Here is a 19,017-nt window from a genome sequence, read left to right as displayed (position 1 = left end):
CACGGGTGTAGCCAAGGGGGGACGGGGGGCAACTGCCCCCCCCCAGATCAAATGTATCAATAAAAATACTCATCTAACTGAAGTTTTATCCCCCTAACATGAAGCCTGCCTCCCCCCAAATCCTGGTTACAGACCTATGGTTAGTATCACTGATACTGCTCCCTGCCCCCAACAGCAAATGTAGCAAATCCTTACAAGATGGCCGATCAGCTATAAACAAATCACACCAGCTTCCTCTGTATGAAGAAGAAAAGAAGCTTCCCTTGCTTCCAGTGCAGAGCAAATAAGTTGCCCTTTGAGTGTCTGGTAGCAATTAAGAAAACGTGTTGGTTTTAATCTAGTAAAATCCACTAGTTGTTCTCCAATCTGGGTCTGGGTTGCATATTTGGCCAGAAGCAGTATTTGGGCTTTGTACTTCAAGGGTAAGAGTGGAAGGGGTGGGGAAACGGAGACAGAGTCAAGTTTGGAGGGGGCAATTCCTCAACAATGGCAAATCACCCTATCCTTTTAATAGTGGAGACCACTTTTTAGAGAAGAGTACATATAACACTTGCAACACTTGTTATGATTCTTCCACATGTTCGCTGTCTTTGGGGCTTTTATTCCTCTGTTGAGTTCATTGAATTCAGTGCCCTGGTTCACACATAACACTAAACTGTGGGTCATTAAACTATGATTCATTAAATCATGGCTTAGCATTATGTGTGAAACTGGCCCAGCAGCTTAACTGGGGTTTCTTTACTATCAAGAGCCCACAGTCTGAAATCATGGTTTGTTATTGACAGATGAACCTAGGCTTCTTTTAACCATTTAACACAAAGCCATCACCCTTCCTTAGCCATGGTTTGTTCAACCATCCCACCCAATATGCTCACCAAATTACAAAGGCGTGAGACAAGGATCAATGGGAAACAAAGCAAACTGGGTGTCATGTGGTTAGTTGTGATTATTTGTACAAAATGTTTTTTGAATAGCATTATTTTTTGAACAGTATTATGCAAATATTTTGCAAGCCACTTTGAAAACCTCTTGGGACTAGAGTAAGCTTATAAGAAAATATATACAGTGGTACCTCAGGTTACATACGCTTCAGGTTACATACGCTTCAAGTTACAGACTCCGCTAACCCAGAAATAGTACCTCGGGTTAAGAACTTTGCTTCAGCATGAGAACAGAAATTGTGCTCTGGCGGCACGGTGGCAGCAGGAGGCCCCATTAGCTAAAGTGGTGCTTCAGGTTAAGAACAGTTTCAGGTTAAGAATGGACCTCCGGAACGAATTAAGTACTTAACCTGAGGTACCACTGTATACGTGTGTGTGTGTGTGTGTGTGTGAGAGAGAGAGAGAGAGAGAGAGAGAGAGAGAGAGAGATCAAACACAAATACACATATACCGGAAGAGAACTGCTAGCTGTCCCTCATGTTTTATCTATATCTATATCCCACATTTTTCTCCAAGGGGTTTGAGGTGGCATACATGGTACTGTCCCTGCTCATTTAATCTCTACAGCCACACTGTGAGGTGGGTTAAGCTGAGAGGCAATGACTGACTGATTAGGGATTTGAACCCTGGTCTCCCAGGTCCCAGTTTGACTCTCTAACCACTACACCACACTGTCCCTCGTTTTACAAAGGCCTTATTGGCCTCCATTAGGATTTAGGCACTGAGTGCCACCAGTCCCATGCTGTAGAACATTCTTCCAGGAGAGATTCAGCAGAGACATCCTCACTATGGATTTCCAGGCCTTTATTAAGCCAGCAGCTCTTTGCGTCTGTGTAAATTCATCATGCAGTCCGTTGAATTACTGCTGGTATTATTTCCAATGCCATTTTACTGTTGTTCACTAAACCCCGATATGTTAAGACATGAGGGGCAGTGTCTGGCTCAAGAAGCATCCTCCGACTATCCCTGCAAGGGTGGCAGAGCTCTTGACCTGAATTCCCAGAAGAAGACCATTTGTAAGTGTTATTGCAACCTGGAGATAAACCAGATATCGTGAGGAACTTGGATGCAGGCGTCCCTGATACCCCAGGGCAGAAAGATTGGTGTGTGTGTGAGAGAGTGAGTGAGAGAGAGAGAAATAAAGAAAGGGGGAGCACATGATGAAAGGGAAGAAGAATTACTTCAGCAAAGCATTACTCCTAAACCATTGCAATATGGGGGCAGCAATGTTAACCAGCTGGGAATGGATTCCAAGGTCCTTAATTAAAGGCCGCCTGTTCTGGAGGCCTCCCCCCCCAATCCTATTTTTTTTTTATTTCCACCCTCTTAACCAGAACATCATTGCAAATCCTTCTGCTTTGTTCCTGGGCCTTTCTTCCTCCTCAGCATCTGTCCCCAGTATGTCGGGAAGCACAGAAAAGGCAGCAGTGTTGAGGTTTTGTGGTCCCAGAATTTTTTCCATTCACGGCAGAAAAAGAGTGAGACAAATGATTTCCTCCTTCTTGACTTTCAAGCGTAGTTCCTTCGCAGAGCACACCGGCTGTTCTCTCTCTATCTCTCCCATGGCGATGTGTGTGTGCCAGGGGGCTTTGGAAGTCTTAGGGAGTGGCTCTGTTGCAGGAGTGGGACTCCTGGACTCCTGGAAGAGGGTTTCAAATCTGAACCATCCATCCAAAGTTCAAGTTGCTGACACCGCTTGTCTCCTTTCCTCCCTATCCTCCTCTGAGAGTTAATTCAGGAGAGAGTCTAAGAACATCAGAAGAGTCTTGCTGGATCAGAACAATAACCCACTGGTTCAGTATCCTGTTTGCATGGTGGCCAACCAGATGCCCTAATGAAGAGCCCACGTGCAGGACCTGAGCACAACAGCAGCCTCACCTGTGGTTTCCAGCAACTGGAATTCAGAAGCATTGCTGCCCCCAACCATGGAAACAGCTAGCAGCCATTAATAGCCTTCTCCTCCATGAATTTGTCTGGTCCTCTTTCTAAACCTTTCAAGTGGGCGACTGAGTGGGAGCAAGTTCCATCATTTATGTGCTGCGCGAAGCATTTCTTTTATCTGTCCTGAATCTTCAAGTCCAGAAGTTTTCATGTTAGGAGAGAGGGAGAAAAACTTTCCTCTGCCTACTCTCTCCATGCTATGCACATAGAATAATGTCCAGCAACACTGTCCAGCAGCTGCACCTTAGAAGAGCAAGTGGGTGGTGTAACCTCAGCTGTCTTCTATGGAACCTTGTCCCCAACTACTACTGACTGACTGACTGACTGACTGATAGATTAAGTGTTCAGCAATGAGCTTGGGCAAGGGCCATAATTCATTGGTAGAGCATCTGCTTTGCATGCAGGAGGTCCCAGCTTCAATCCTTGACATCTCCAGGTAGGACTGGAAATGTCCCCCATTTGAAACCTTGGAGAGCTGCTATCTATAAGGCAGCTTCTATGAAGGGCTGCAGCTCAGTGGCAGAGCACATGCCTTGTGCTCAGTGACCCACATTTCCTGAAATGAGAGCATGTGTGAATGGTTATATATAGTGGGCAACTGAGCCCCCCTCTGTGTCTGTGTCAAAGTCAGCCCCCAGACCACCTCATAGAATTAGGCAATACTGCTGATGGAAATGCAGGCCACATCCTGATCCATATGGATGCAGGGATCAGCTAAATCCACTTTGTAATCCAGACACTCCAGACACTCAGGCATCCCTAATCTGCCCTGCCCTCCTTGGTTATTGCTCTTTTAATTCAGGAACAAGAAAGCTGGTCAGATGATCCAGCCAGTCTGGGATCACACAATGAATAAGATAACATGCTATGCAACCAGTCAGGTTTGGCTAAGTGTTTACATTACTGAGGCAAAACACAGTCAATTAGAAAAATTAAAGAGAGATGGAAATGGGGGAAGATCTTTTTCAACCGCTACTGGTTGCTTTTCTACTCTGTGGGAAATGTAAGTTAAGAGTTTTAGGTTATCCCTATCCAGTTTCAACCTTTTGTTCTGCGATTGCAAGGCGAAAAATGAACAGAGGCAGAACTCCTTTTGCACAAAGCTGTGTTTCGGGAAGAGGACTCAAGCCCCTGTTTGCGTCTCCTCCATCCCACTCTTTCGATAGAAGAGGCCTGTTTCTTTTTAAAAAGTCAAGATAAATTGGCACGTTCTGCTCAGCCACATGTCTCTGTATCTAATCAAAGAAGGAATTCCAAGGCTGCTTTGTTAATTGAACAGACATGCTCAGTTCATGCAGCATGACAACTGTACACAGTAAGATGCTGGCCTTGTGTTCCTTCCTCCCAAGTGCGATGAATGGGCTGCCCTTTAGGTTTACATAAAGCTACATTTGGTGATGAGCTTGTTGTCTTCAACTTTTTACATTCCAGATGCACCTTGGACCGTGGTGGGCAGCCAGAGGATGCACAGTTTTGGCAGGAGTTAGGCCCATGAAAGTAGAATTTGCCTGAGTTGGCATTGTGTGAAAGTTTTCCTGTTGTTTCCCAACTCATGTCATACTTCCCCTTCTCCATTTTCTCACCTTTAATTCCATTCCATTTCTGGAAGCTCCCTTTACTTCAGTTCAATGACAGAACATCTGATATGCAAGCAAGGGTTCCAAATACTCTCTACAGATAGGGCTGGGAACATCATAAGAAGAGCCCTACAGGATCAGATCGAAGGCTAGCTAGCTCAGTTTCCTGTTCTCACAGTGGCCAACCAGATGCCTCCAAGCAGGACCTGAGAGCAGCAGCAGTGTTCTTCCCATTTGTGATTCCCAGCAACTGATTAACTAGGTATTATTTTGTTATGTGCAGCCTCAAGGTTCAGACACATGATACCTTTGGGAAAGATAAGAACGCAAGAAGAACCTGGTTGCTGAATCAGGCCGCCAAATGTCCACCTTGCTGAGCCATTCTGTTTGCACATAAGCTAACCAATCAGAAGACCATAAGCAGGACCTGGCTGTGCAATGGTAATCTCCCCACATGTGATTCCCAGGAACATGTGATTCCCAGAAGCTGGATCAGGCCAGTGGTCCATCTTGCTCAGCTTCCTGTTTTCACAGTGGCCAACCAGATGTCCCAATGAGAAAGCCCCAAGCAGGACCTGAGTACAAGGGCACTCTCTCCTCCTGTGGCTTCCAGAAACTGGTAGTCACAAGCATTGCTGCCTCTGACCAGAGAGGGAAAGCATAGCCATCGAGGTTAGAAGCCATTGGTAGCCTCATTTTCCTTCATGAATTTGAGGCTACCCAACTTTGGGGCCATCCCTGCCTCCTGTGGGAGTAACTTCCATAGTGTTGTTGTTGTTGTTGTTGTTGTTGTTGTTGTTATTGTTGTTGTTACCGTGCCCATCTGGCTGGGCAGCTCCCAACAGAACACTAAAAACAGAATAAAACTTCAAACACTAAAAACTTGTCTAAACAGGGCTGCCTTCAGATGTCTTCTAAAAGTCAGATAGCTGTTGATTTCCTTGACATCTGATGGGAGGACGTTTCACAAGGCGGGCGCCACTACCAAGAGGACCCTCTGCCTGGTTCCCTGTAACCTCACTTCTCACAGTGAGGGAACCACCAGAAGGCCCTCAGAGCTGGACCTCAATGTCCAGGCTGAATGATGGGGGTGGAGACACTCCTTCAGGTACACTGGGCTGAGGTCGTTTAGGGCTTTATAGGTCAGCACCAACACTTTGAATTGTTCTCAGAAACGTGCTGAGAGCCAATGTAGGTCTTTAAGGACCAGTGTAAGATGGTCTCGGCGGCCACTCCCAGTCACCAGTCTGACTGCCGCATTCTGGATTAGTTGTAGTTTCCGAGTCACCTTCAAAAAATATGTGTGAAGTCCTTTCTTTTCCAACATTCAGCTTCATTGGATGCCCATGACTTCTACTATTATGAGAGGGGGGGATTCCCCCCCCCCCCAGTTCTACAACATCCTTTTTGAGGTGAGGTGACCATTTAACAGCAGAGGGAGAAATGTATCTGGCCCTCCACTCACCACCCACCCGACCATTCAATCATTTCCCTCATGTTATAAGGATTTTTGTTGTTGTTGTTGCTGTTGTTCCTTGAGCCTTTCAAGGAAGACTTCAGGTCATGCATAAGAACAAATTTTTTAAAAATTGTCAATAAACAGATTTTTGACAAAGACACGGCAGGCCTCCTGTAATAATGACAGGAAAGGGGCAAAGCTTTCAGGGGGGCAGCTTTGAACTTCCAATCAAGCAGAAAAGAGGGAGCAGAACAATGCCAAGCTCTGTGTGCCTGACCAGGACAGAGCCCGTCCCATCCCACCAAGCCCCCCGCAGCCTCAGTGAAATTTCAGATCTTTGGAGCAGATGGTCTATGTGTGGACTACAGAGGAATATATTAGCCACCATTGTTTTGCTGGGCAAATAATGTCAAATCATCAATGCATTTGAAGAATGAGAATGGAAATGCAGGAGGTGGGGGGAGGAAGTCAAATTACCAAAACATGATCTTGGCTCCATTAGAAAGCTGGATTTCCATTACACACACACACACACACACACACACACACACACACACACACACCAGCTTGTGTAGTAATTAGGCAGACATTAAGGCAAAGTGCCTGAACTTATTTGAGCCCCAGAACGCGCAGTTGGTTTTCGTTTTCCAGTTCAGTTCTCTTCTTTATACACTCATCTAAGATGGCACCATTTGATAGTGGTTAAATGGACTTACTCCACATATTTCAACTTGACAAGGTTTGGAAACAGCCCACAGACATGTGGCTATAGTTATTCTCTTCTCCCGAGGCCTGGGCATTTTTTTTTTTTAATATGGCACGAGTTTATTCTATGTCAGAGGATTACACAGCAATTCAAACCAGCAGACAAGCTGCTGAACTTGGCGAGTTTGTAACTGCTCCTCCTCTCTCTCTCTCTCTCTCTCTCTCTCTCTCTCTCTCCCTCCCTCCCTCCCTCTCCTCCCTTTCTGTCCCTTCCCCATCCTGGTTCTCTCTGCCTTGAGGTCTGCCTTAAATTCCGTGAATATTTTTGATGGATGGGAAGAAGCCCCAGTGCCAAAATTGAAACCATTTTTTCCTCCTCCTCCTTTTGGGAATGTACAGATTGTATACTCTTATTATGCCAACTTCTACCTGAATCATTAATAAACAGGTATGGAAAAGGCACCCCGAGAGCCCTCACTCAGCTCATCTGAGACCCTAGGATGTGCCTAAACCAGACTTCACCAGCATGGTACCCTCCAGATGTTTTAGACCACAACTCCCAACTGCCCCAGCTAGCGTGGCCATAGAGACATAGCCTTTGTCAATCTGGTACCCTCTAGATGTTTTGGACTACAATTCCCATCAGTCTAAGACAGCATGGGCGAATGATGATGGGACTAATTCGAGCATGGCTGTTCTGGTCCAAAACAGTTGGAGGGCACCAGGTTGGTGTAAACAATAAACAATGTTTTTATTGTCTTACCTACAAGCATCTGTGTGCGATTGCAACAGGTAAAAGCCTGCTCTCAAACCAAGATTCACTTCCCTAATACTGCCTTACTCTGAATATGGAAAGTGGTTTTGCCACTACTGGGGGCTTTTCCATTGGCATTGACCCACTAGGGCCTTTTCCACGGTGGTTCCCCATATGTGGAATGCCCTTCGTAGTGAGGTGTGTCTGTCTCCATCAATATGAACTTTCAAGAGGAATTTGAAAACATTCCTGCTTACCCAGGCATGTGATGGCTAAAAGAAACCGTCCCTGGTAACCATGAAATCACTGATTAAGATAATGTTTTTAACTGTTTCTTGAATGGTTTTTCTAGCTGTTGTTGTTGTTTTTACTTCAAGATGAAGGGTGGGATATAAATTGAATGAATTAATGAATGAATGAATAGTAGCTTCCTGAGCAATTGTTGACCCATTAGACCATGAATGGGCAGTTATTATGCTTGCGGCGCTCTGCTTTATTTATTTTTAACCCCATAATTCCAAAATCCACTAACTAAAACCAGGACCAAAATAGTAGTGGAGCAGACACAGCATACTCCTAAATTGAAGGATTGAGGTTCTGGATTCTTTTCCAGTACCAGATAATTGTTTCCCCCTATCCCATCCCCCACTTAATTCCCTTCCTCCAATCTTTCCTCATTCCAGCAGCCTAATTTAGAAGGCCTTGTTGCTGTTAAACAGTTGGGAGTGAGAACCCTTTCTGATCTGCTGCAAATCAGTTGGAGGTCTCCCAAATGATCCCAATCTAACTTCTTCCCACCACTGCATTAGACCACACATCACAACACATTTGCTGTGATGTCTGGATGTCTGGGGGGCAGGTTGGTGGCTGGTTTGACAAGTAGCCAAGAATGCAAGGAAGAATAAGTAAGAACAGTCAGAGAAACTCAAATTTGCAGCAAAATGGGGAGGCCACGTTTGCCAAAATCAACCTCCCTCAACTTGATGCCCACCATGAATTTTGGTTTATGACCTCCACCAACCCCAGCTGAGGGCTGAATGGGGTTGATTGGGTGTTGCCATCCAAAACATCTGGAGGGCACCAGGTTGGAGAAGACTGGCTTGAATAGAGTGGAATTGATTCAATGAGAACATTTTCAGGTGTGGGGTGGGTGGAGATTACAGAGTTGAAGGTAGGCAAGAGAAGGAAAACGGGCTCTAATGAGGTGTAATCCTCATTACATAACCATCACAAGAACACAAGAATGTGCCCATTCTCCCTGTGTCAGTAAACAAACAAACCCTGATGAAAGGCAGCTTGGACCAGAACAGTAGTAGGAAAGTAAATCCATGTTTAACTGAATGGAAAATGACATTGCTTGGTAAGCTGCTGGGAATCATCCCTGGGGCGGGAAGTGCTGTTGTGCTCAAGTCTTGCTTGTGGGTCTCCCATAGTTGACCACACTGGGAACCGGATGCTTGGCTAAGTTGGGCGTCTGGTGTGATTCAGCAGCCAAACACTTATGTTCCTAACAGGATGTTCTGAAAATTAATCTTGGTCTCCATGTGCTTGCATATCCAGGACCCAGATGAGCTAAGTTGTTCAGAGGCTTCTGTGATCAAGTCCTCTGGGTCAAAGTGGCTTCCTCAAAGTATAATGAGGACCACCAAGTTAGAATCATAGAATTGTAGAATTGGAAGGGACTCAAAGGGTCATCTAGTCCAATCCCCTGCAATGCAGGAACCACAGCTAAAGAATCCCTGAGAGATGGCCATCCAAACTCAGTGTAAGAACTTCCAGTGAAGAAGAGTCCACCACCTTCCAAGGGAGTCTATTCCACTGCTGAACAGCTGTTACCCTCATAAAGTTATTCCTAATGTTTTGGTCAGAATATCCTTTCTTCTCATTTGAATCCATTGCTTCAGGTCATATCCTCTGAAGCAGCTGAAAATAAGCTTACTCTCTTTTCCATGTTCCTTTAGATATTTGAAGATGACTATCATATTACCTCTCAGTCTTCTCTTCTCCAGGTTAAACATCTCCAACTCCCTCAACCATTCCTCATAAAGTTTCAAAAGAGGACTGGATAAATGAAGGAAGGAGAAGGCTATAGATTGCTGCTAGGCACTCTTTCCTTGCCCAAAATATCAAGGTTGAAGTGAAACCAGGGAATCTCAAGGCCATGCTTCCTGTAGCTGCTTGAGGGACTGGCAATCACTACAATCACTAGGAGGCTTCTTTCCACACCATTCTATGTTTAAGAGATAAAGAGATGAACCAGATCTAAATATTGCTGCCCACCTCCTGTCTTGGGTGTAGGGTAGGCTACCCATCTAAGAAAATGAATGCATTCCCCCTGCAATTTTCCCATCCACCTCTGTCGCCACTGAAGGAAACTGGCTTGAGCAGAAGTCAAGAAGCCCAGCGACTGTATATTCCAAACACTCATCTCCATATGGGCAACTTTCTCTGTGCAAGTTAATCTCTCTTGACAGCGAACGCTGCCCTCTGTCCAAACACTTGACAGGGTCACATGACGAGAAAGCCGGCGAGATGGAATCAACGATGGGTGAGTGACAAGGTCACATGATCGCTTGCTGACCCTGCCAGAAAGGGTGAATATAGCTGACACTTTAGCCCCAAATGTTTAAATAGTGGGAATCCCAACAGAAAACTCCAAGAGCTTTGGGGAAAAGAAGCTGGGGCAGTCGTGGAGAGTGAGTGACCCTTCCTTCCTTCATTGTTTATTTCTTGACAATGCCTCTGTGCCTTTTTTTGTCTCAAGCAGAGGGTGTTGCCGGCAGAGGGGTGATTTGCAGCTCCTTCCCGGCGATCAAGCTGAAAACATTCACAAGTATTTTAATAGGAACTTAGGAACCTGCCTTGTACAGAGTCAGATGACTGATCCAACTTGCTCAATGCTGTCTACACTGACTGGCAGCGGCTCTCTAGGGTTTCTGGCAGGGGACACTCCCAGCCCCAGTTGGAGATGCTGGAACCTAGGACCTTCATCACACAAGGCAAATGTTCTATTACTATGTCCCTTTCCTAAACATTAAGTAAGATTCTAGTCATTACGCTTCTCAATAAGGGCAATATTATGTAGGAGCTTAGAAAGCTGCCTTCTCTTAAGTCAGACAATTGGGCTATCCAGATCAGTATTGCCTATGCTGACTGGCAGGGGCTCTACTTGGGGCTGCTGGGGATTGAACCTGGGAACTTCTGCATGCAAGGGAAATGCTCTGCCACTGAGCTATGGCCTTTCCCCAAACAGCAGGTGCTGGAAGGTGAGGGAGCTGCAGCGAGGTGTTTGGAAGACAATGCTATGTGTCCCGGGTTTCCAAGCTCTGAACCCCCTGAGCTAGCCTATGGCCTTCAGCTGCAGTGAGGAATGCTGTCCTGTCACCTGTGTGGAAGATCCAGCTGCAGATTGGCTTATGTGAATGGGTGTGCCTTCTTTGTATCAGGTAAGAAAATGTAATGGCTCTGGATGATTCCAGGCTGTTTGTATTTTGCGGGAGGGATTCAGTCGCATACTGGGAGCTAAGGCATGTGCAATTCAAGTGTTCTGATGCCCTCGCTCTTGTGACCCCTGAATCTAGCAGTAATGGGAACACCAAGTGGGAAGCTGCAGAAGCACCAGATGGGGAGTGGGATCAGGTTCAGAGCTCAGAGCTGGCCGCCGAAGGCAGGGAGACCATTGGACAGGAGTCCTCAGGGGAACCTCCCAGGCCACCAAAGCCTGTAGGGCCAGAGCCCAAACCCTCCCAGGCATCTTCCCTTGAGTTGTCAGAGCCAGATGCCTCCCACTGCACATCACCAGTTGCACATCTATGTTGTGACTGCATTTGGAGTACTGCGCACAGTTGTGGTTATGCTGCCTCAAAAAAGATATTGGAAAAGTTTCAGAAAAGGGCAAGCGATATGATCAAGGGAGTGGGTGCAACTCCCCAATGAATAAAGGTTGCAGAATTTGGGGCATTTTTCTTTAGAGAAAAGGTAAGCTGTGACATGATAGAAGTTTATAAAAGTATACATAGCATGGAGAAAGTGGATGGAGAAAAGTTTTCTCCCTCTCTCATGCCACTAAACTCGTGGGAATCCAAAGAAGCTGAATGTTGGAAGATTTTTCATAGAATCATAGAGTTGGAAGGGACCACGAGGGTCATCTAGTCCAACCCCCTGCAGTTCAGAAATCTTTTGCCTAACGTGGGGCTCAGAGCCACAATCCGGAGATTAAGAGTCTCATGTGCTGCCAGCTGAGCTATCACTTCTGGAATGATAAAAGAAAGTACTTCTTCACACAGCACTGAGTTAAACTCTGGAACTCACTGCCACAGGAGGCAGTGAAGGCGATCCACCTAGATGTCTTTACAATACGATTAGACAAATTCTTGGAGGAGAAGGAGGAGACTATCAATGGCTACTAGCTATGATGGCTATGCTCTACCTCCACAGTTGGAGGCAGAAATGCTTGTGACTACCAGCTGCTGGAAGCCATGGGAGGGGAGAGGACACTTCTGCTCAGGTTCTACTTGCGGGTTTCCCAAAGGCATCTGGTCAGCCAATGTGAGGAAAGGGTGGCCATTGGTCTGATCCAGCAGGTTATTCTTACATTCTTATAAGGTAGCTCCTTTGTTCTTAAGGTTTATCAGATTGTAAACAAATGTTAAGTGGTGAGAGGAATGCAACTGTCGGAAGTGAGCAACGGATCTTGTTGACGGAAGATTAAAAGACTGCAGAAATATGGAAATAGCATTCAGAGGAAGTTACAGACAGGAGAAAAACTTTCTCCCGAATCATCCTCACAAAATAATGAGCCTGGAAGTGGCCTTAGACTAAAAGGAGCATGAGAAGGAATAACAACAACAGTAACAACAAATAATTTCCTAGTTGACTCACGAAAGTTGCAGGAGATGGTTTCAAGGAACATCTGTTTAAATTAATCAGAGAAATGGACAGGAGTAGCAAAACATGCCAGTCAATTTGGGCTGCTATAACTGTTCTTACAGGCAGAAGGCAAATGCAAAGAGCCTCAGAGTTATTAACCTGTGCTTCCAAAATACCAGCAAAAGATTATGCAGAGAAAGTTTGGGATGAAATTTGATGAACAACTGAGATACAATTTGGATTTAGGAAGCAAGAGGATCCAGGGGAGCTATGCTTATAATCCAAATAGGGACCAAGAGAGATCTAGAAATTAAGAAGGAATCACAACTAGGGTTAACTGATCTAGAAAAAAGCCTTTGACATCTTGGGCTGGAATAAATTGTTCACTATATTGTCATGGACTGGAATAGACAATGAGGCCCAAGGAATAAGAAACCATATATGCTGGAAGTACAACAGGAATAATCATTCAGTTAGTACCTAAGGGCTAATTTTGTTGATAGTCAACAGGGTGCTAGAGGTGTTGCCTAGCAACCAGTCAGAATTGCATGATTCTTGCTGAGGTAGCTTGTTCTCTGATTGGCTGGGTAGTTCTGAGGGAGTTCCCCTCCCTGCAAGTGTAGTTGCATGTCTCCCTGCTATGAAAAAGGCTTGCAAATAAAGGAAAACCGCTGACTGGTTTTGTACAGTTTATCCAGTTCCGTATAATCAGTTTCTTTTCTCTCTGGGCTCTGCATGCAATCTATACTAGGGCTAGGGAACCTAGTGCCCTTCAAATGTTGTTGGACTGCAACTCCCATCAGCCCCGGGTAGCATGGCCAGTGGTCAGGGATGATGGGAGTTGTAGTCCAATAATATCTGGAGTACCCCAGGTTGAAGAATGCTGTTTTAATCCTACCATTCATTAGGACGGAATGCAGGGCAAGGTCCCTACTTTTATTCTCTCAGCAATCCTGTGACATACGTTAGGATGAGGTACGCTAGGCTGAGATGCAATGTCTGGTTCGGCTTGTGGGAATTCGAGCTCCAGAAAGTCAGGTACTGCTTCCAGTATGCCAGCTCTCCACAGCCGCTTCTGCCTTCAAGCAACCCAAAGTCTGTAAGATCAAGAGCTGAACTGGGTGGTGCATTATGCAAGTCAAGCCAATTGCACAATTATTCTTATGTTGTATAATGGTCTCATTTTTACTGTTTTGCATAATTTATGCTGCTTCTGTCAGTCATGGGGAGGAGCATACTGAAGCCCCTCCCTCTGACCTTGGGGAATCTTATCTAACCAGTCTCACTCTGGCACCTGAGATTCAGCAGGAGTTGCCCTGCAGCCTTGCATTTGCATCCATAGGGACTAGGAACTTGTTTTTAAACAAACAAAAACGACACGCACACACTCCACATCCTTGAAAACTGCACTTCTTAGGAGGCTGGGTTCTGTGCCACATTGCCCTCCTGCAGAACACAGTCCTCGCTCCTGGCTGTTTGGAGATTAGAACCCAGGCTAACAGTCACAATGATCTGGATAGATGGCAAACCATTAAAAACACATTGCCTTTGAAACAGGCCCAGCGGGCGATTTACCAAATAACTTGACAGATCTTCCACAAAAGCGCCCGTCCCGTCCCCCACTTAAAAATGGCTTGCTCCATTTTGCAACTCTTAACTCCGGCGAGCTCGCAGCAGTAACAAGAGGGCTTTTTCTGAATGCAGCGGGGATCCTCTGGAAAGATCTGACCATTTCCCCTTTCAGCTACCTTTTCCCTCTTCCTCCCCCCCACGAGGGGTTGTTTTTATTGTCCCCGTCTAATGAAGTAGCGGTTTCACCTGGTCAACCCCACAAGTGGTGCCTGTTCAATGCCATGAATGCAAATACTTGACCCCCTGAGCGGTGGGGCAGCAATTAGTTTAAGCAGGGGGTTCGTGTAACACTTCAAAAGTCTTAATCCGGGCGGCCAGCCTCAGCCCTGGCCTCTGCCAAGAGCCCATTGAGAGCTCTTAATGAGTCTGCAAGGCAAATGCTCGCTTACAATGCGTTTTGGGGTCACGTCAGATGCTTGAAAAGCTCCACTCTATAAGGCATTGTGTGGCTTTGGAGATTCAGGCCTTTCCCTTTGTCGAGCTGGGGAGGGGGAAGGAAAAAAGACCCTCGAGCCCCAAACTCCCCTTTTTCACAAGGCAGAGACACAAACCATCTTTCAGAGCTGGGACCCTTTGGGCGCTTTGCATATCAATGGGCCTCGGCCTGAATGCAGGCACTCAGCTGAGAAATAGGATCACTATCGGAACTTCCCGGCATTCACGGGCTCTTGGGAATCTTTAAAGCCCTTGCCGGAGAATAATTTGGTCGAATGTCATGGCTGGAAACAAAACCTAAACAAGCAGGGGGCAGTCCATCATTGGGGGGGTGCGTTGGCAAAAAGTGACAACGGAGTCCCCTCGGCTTTGACATCCAACCCCTGGCAGGGCACCTGGCACAGCGCTTCCATCGAGGCAGGGGGGGTCATTGTGGCAAAGGGGCCTTTTCCTATGGCTGCCCCATATCACTCCAGAATTGCTCTACCCTGCATGTGCCTGCTTGACCACTTTGATCTGCAGAACAGGCACTCATAATACTCATTTTGCACTTGTAAGAAATCAGTTCTTCAGTGTGGCGGCACCTACACTTTGGAATTCCCTGCCTGTTGATGTTACTGTATTATTTTTGGTGTTCATGCACATAAAGTAGACCTTCCAAGTGTCCCTATTTTCCAGGGAAAGTCCCAGATTTACAGAAGCCATCCCAATTTCTGATTTGATCCCGGAACGTTCTGATTTACAGAAGCCATCCCGATTTCTGATTTGATCCCGGAACGTTCTGATTTACAGAAGCCATCCCGATTTCTGATTTGATTCCGGAACGTTCTACTTTTTCTTAGGATGCCCCTATTTTCATCGGGGAAATGTTGGAGGGTATGGAGTTATGCGATCCCCAAGCCAAGGAGATAAGTAACTATAGAACCTTTAGAAGACATCTGAAGGCAGCCCTGTATATACAAGCTTTTAAAATGTTTAATGTTTCACTATGTTTTTAAATATGTTGGGAGCTGCCCAAAGTGGTTGGAGGAACGCATTATTATTATTATTGAATAAGACAACCCTAGTTTCATTGGAGAAATGTTGGAGGGTACGCATAAAACTTGCAAGGCCCCCCGCCCCCTTGATCAGAAAACTAGGCATGTTGTAGAGGCTCCAATCGGACATACATTTGATTCATGTCAGTGTGGCTCTCTGCTTTTTCAGTCAACAGATTAACTAGCTGTCTGAAGAGGGCTTGTGACTGTGTGCAGTCCTCAAGGAAGGCTGAAGAGTCCTTAAGCAACACCTGTACTAAATTGCCGGAGGGCTAAATAGTTTGAGAAAACAAAGACTTGTTAAGTCTCCTGTTACAGGCACTTAAGGCTCATATAACCCTCTCTAGATTTCGCTCCAGGGAATTATTTGTCTCGGGTATTGCCTTTCGATCCTGTTCGTAGAAGCATCCATCTTTATCCGTGAGTTTGCACAGCACACGCAGGACAGTGCCTGACACATAAGAAGAAAAGAGATCTTAAACATTTGGAGTCTATTCAGAGCTTTTGTATTTTCCCTTTTATTAGTTCATATTTCTCACAGAAATGTTTTGAGGGGCCATTAAAAAAATGGGTTAGCGTTTGCCAGATCTGTGGTAAAAAGAGAACAACAGGCCTCTTCTCTAAAAGGTTTGCATGGGGATGTTATCCTAGGATGCAGACCTCCCCACCCTGCAAGCCAAGAGTGAAATGAACACCCACAATGCTTAAAAGTTGTTAGGAGACCCCCTATTCCCTTTACAGGGCTTCAGTTCCAAGAGTTCCTAGGAAAGAAGGACTGATTGTTGAACCCCTCTGAAAATTGTAGCTCTGTGAGAAGAATAGGGGTCCCTGAACAACTTTCAATACCCTTGACAACCTGCAGTTCCCACAATTCTATGACTGTTCAAAGTGGTATAACAATGCTTAAAATATATGGTGTGGAAGTGACTTCAGAGTCCACCACTGAGCATTTTATGAACCTATCACTTCCTTGCTCCGTGTTCTTTGATAATAGATGCACAGATTCTGTGCATGTGTGGGGCAACTTTGTGTGTAGTTGTGCATCTTATGATATCCACTTGTTGCAGTGGTCAAGTGGGCCAGAACATGCTGGCCTGCTTGCTCCGCATCTTAGAACATTATTCGCACAGAAGGAGGCTCTTCTCACATGCCACTTGGAGAACATTGATCAGCTCCCAGGTGGATGAACTGGGAGAGCCGTTAGGAGACTCTTATTCCATTCAGAGAATTACAATTCCCAGTGTTCCTCAGGGAGAGGGACTGATTCTTAAACTAGTTCTGGGGGAAACAGGGTTCTCCTAATCACTCTCAGCTCCTTTAACAAATTACAGCTCCCAGAATTCTTTTGGAAAGGGAGCTATGCCTGTTTATGGGACCCTAGTGCTTTAAATATATGGTGTGAATGTGGCCTTAGTTCTGCCCAGAGCACATCAATTGAAATGGCTCAACATTAGTTATGTCCATCAATATCAAAAGGCTGACCCTGAGCAGGACTAAAGTTGGATTCATCCCAAAGGATGTGTGGAGAAGAACATAGTGGGCTGTGCCATTAGTCAAGGCTGTGTTCTGCGTTCTTCCTCCCTTGCTCGCATTCTCATTCACTCACACTCCTTCAAAAACTTCCATGCCTTGTCTATATTAGCCAGGTTTATTCAGCAGAATATTTCGTCAGATCTGGGTTTCCTGGACTTGATCTCTTCTGTTGCTGATGGCGGTTAAAAAACGAAACAAAAACAAAACTTAAATACTTTCTCCCTACTCGGTAAGCGTACATTTCTTTCTTACTGGCAAGAGGTGATATAAATTATAAAGAAAAGGAGACGTCCCCCCCTGACCCGAGACCCATTTCAGACGTCCCTTGCCCTATGACTGTGTGTGGGAGGGGCTTGCAGCATTCAATAGGCTGCTGGGAATAGGGCCATTCCACCCTCTAGCAAGTTCAACTTTCCCCATGTCATGTGAAGGGGTCTCTCCATCAGTCCCAGCCAAAGTCCTGCCCTGTCATCTGGTAGAATTTCATGTTAAAGGGTCTGTAGAACTCCTGCAGGCGGCGGATAACCTGCGGGTCGATTTTGGGGTGCGGCCTCCCTTTGGATTTCCCTAGGCACCGGGGTCGGCTGCTCCCTTCGGGCTTCTTCAAGCAAGGGAAGCCCTTAGTCTCATTGAAGTAGAAGTGCTTGTCCGTCACCACCCGCTTGATCCCCAGAAAGTCTTGGACGCGGGCCATCTCCCCGGCTGGGTCGCTCACCAACCTCTCCCCGCTGACAAAGAGGAACTTGGACAGGGGGAAATACCGCAGCCAGCTGTCCAGGTGTTTGGCATAAATGCCGATCCGCACGGCACTCCAGGTGGTGTCGATGAGGCCCGTGCTGATGTTCTTGAAGGCCAAGGCTTGGAAGCTAGGGATGGTGGGGTTCTTGGAAAGGGTCTGAGTGTAGTCTGAAATGGCCCGTGTCACCGGGTTGCGCACGACCACAATCAGCTTGGTGTCCCTGGACATGTTGTAAATGCGCCGGGGGGCTTCCTTGGTCACAAAGTAGCTCGGCGTCTTCTCCATGGTGATCTGTCCCTCCAAGGTGCGGGGCATCAAGTTTCTGGGGAAATAAAAGGGCATTGGTAAGGATCCTGCCTTGATAATTCTACATCCTTCAGAGCCCCACCAACACTCTATGGGTGCAATCAGATACAAATAAGATTGCATTGGTTTTCTCCCCCCCCTTTTTTTAAAATATGTGTATCATTGATTTGTCCACAGACACAAAAAGTGCAAACCTAAGAAAACCAAAAATTAAAAATATAAAGCATAAAGCACTGCAGCCTGGAAGGACAAAAGTACAAAGATATAGCACAGATCCGACGGGCTAATCAAGTATTTACTCATGTAAAGATTTTCTTTACCAATAATAAAGACATATAAAAATATAAATATTCTCCACCTGTGAGTTCCATACTGCTTTGGTTTTCCTGATTATAATGCAAGTGCTTCCATCCTGTTTTCTAACATTCCTTTCACACTGCAGTGACTATTGTATTATGAGGGGACTGTGGCTTTACCAATATACTGGCATTGCACCAAGACTGAAACAAGGAGCTTTTAATTTACTTTTTAAAATTTTCAGAACAATATATATACTGAAAAACAAATAATAACACTATTTTAAAGCCAGATTTTTTTTTTAAAAAATGCGCATATATGAATATGAGAGAATCTATCCACTCAGTTTTCTTATTTGTTGAATCATCTGTTCAAGTTCTACAGATTTCCACATCAATTTGTGGAGATATATATATATATATATAGTCAGCAGGAAATTTTTCTGTTATTTTATTTTGAATTCCCCCTAATATAATGCATTTTTGTATGTTACTGTCTTTCCTGCTGATATATGCATGGGAGAACTGAATTGCAAAATTCAGAGATGGGCAGATTTCGCAGGGGAACTGTGTTTCATTTTTCGTATTGTTTCAGGAAAAAAAATGGAATTAAATGTGAACAGAATTCGGTTTTTCTTCCCCATCTCACACCAGATACACTGCATTGCAGTAGCCTAATCAGGAGTTACCAGAGCATGCATTGGTGCTATGGAACAATTAACTTTCCCCAGCTGTTGTGAGTCTGTTGCAGCATAACAACAAAGAGGACTTGGAGTCTTTGTTGTGTGTATAT

At 45.5% G+C, this 19,017-nt stretch overlaps 2 protein-coding genes across 2 annotated transcripts in view; both read right to left on the bottom strand.

Moving 5' to 3' along the window:
* MEIOB (meiosis specific with OB-fold) overlaps nucleotides 1–19,017 on the bottom strand; it is a 235,691-nt gene that overhangs the window by 45,920 nt on the left and 170,754 nt on the right. The gene's annotated exons all lie outside the window — the stretch shown is intronic.
* Nucleotides 15,841–19,017, bottom strand: part of HS3ST6 (heparan sulfate-glucosamine 3-sulfotransferase 6) — a 76,441-nt gene continuing 73,264 nt past the window's right edge. Inside the window, exon 2 of the mRNA XM_083473846.1 lies at nucleotides 15,841–17,944. Within this exon, the coding sequence (XP_083329972.1) occupies nucleotides 17,326–17,944 (619 nt within the window). The 3' untranslated portion in view covers nucleotides 15,841–17,325. The remainder of the gene's footprint in view (nucleotides 17,945–19,017) is intronic.

The sequence above is a fragment of the Podarcis liolepis genome (genome assembly GCF_965112155.1).
Source record: "Podarcis liolepis genome assembly, chromosome: 14".
Taxonomy (NCBI): domain Eukaryota; kingdom Metazoa; phylum Chordata; class Lepidosauria; order Squamata; family Lacertidae; genus Podarcis; species Podarcis liolepis.
Note: the sequence above shows the minus strand (reverse complement) of the source record. Positions and strands in the feature narration are given on the sequence as shown.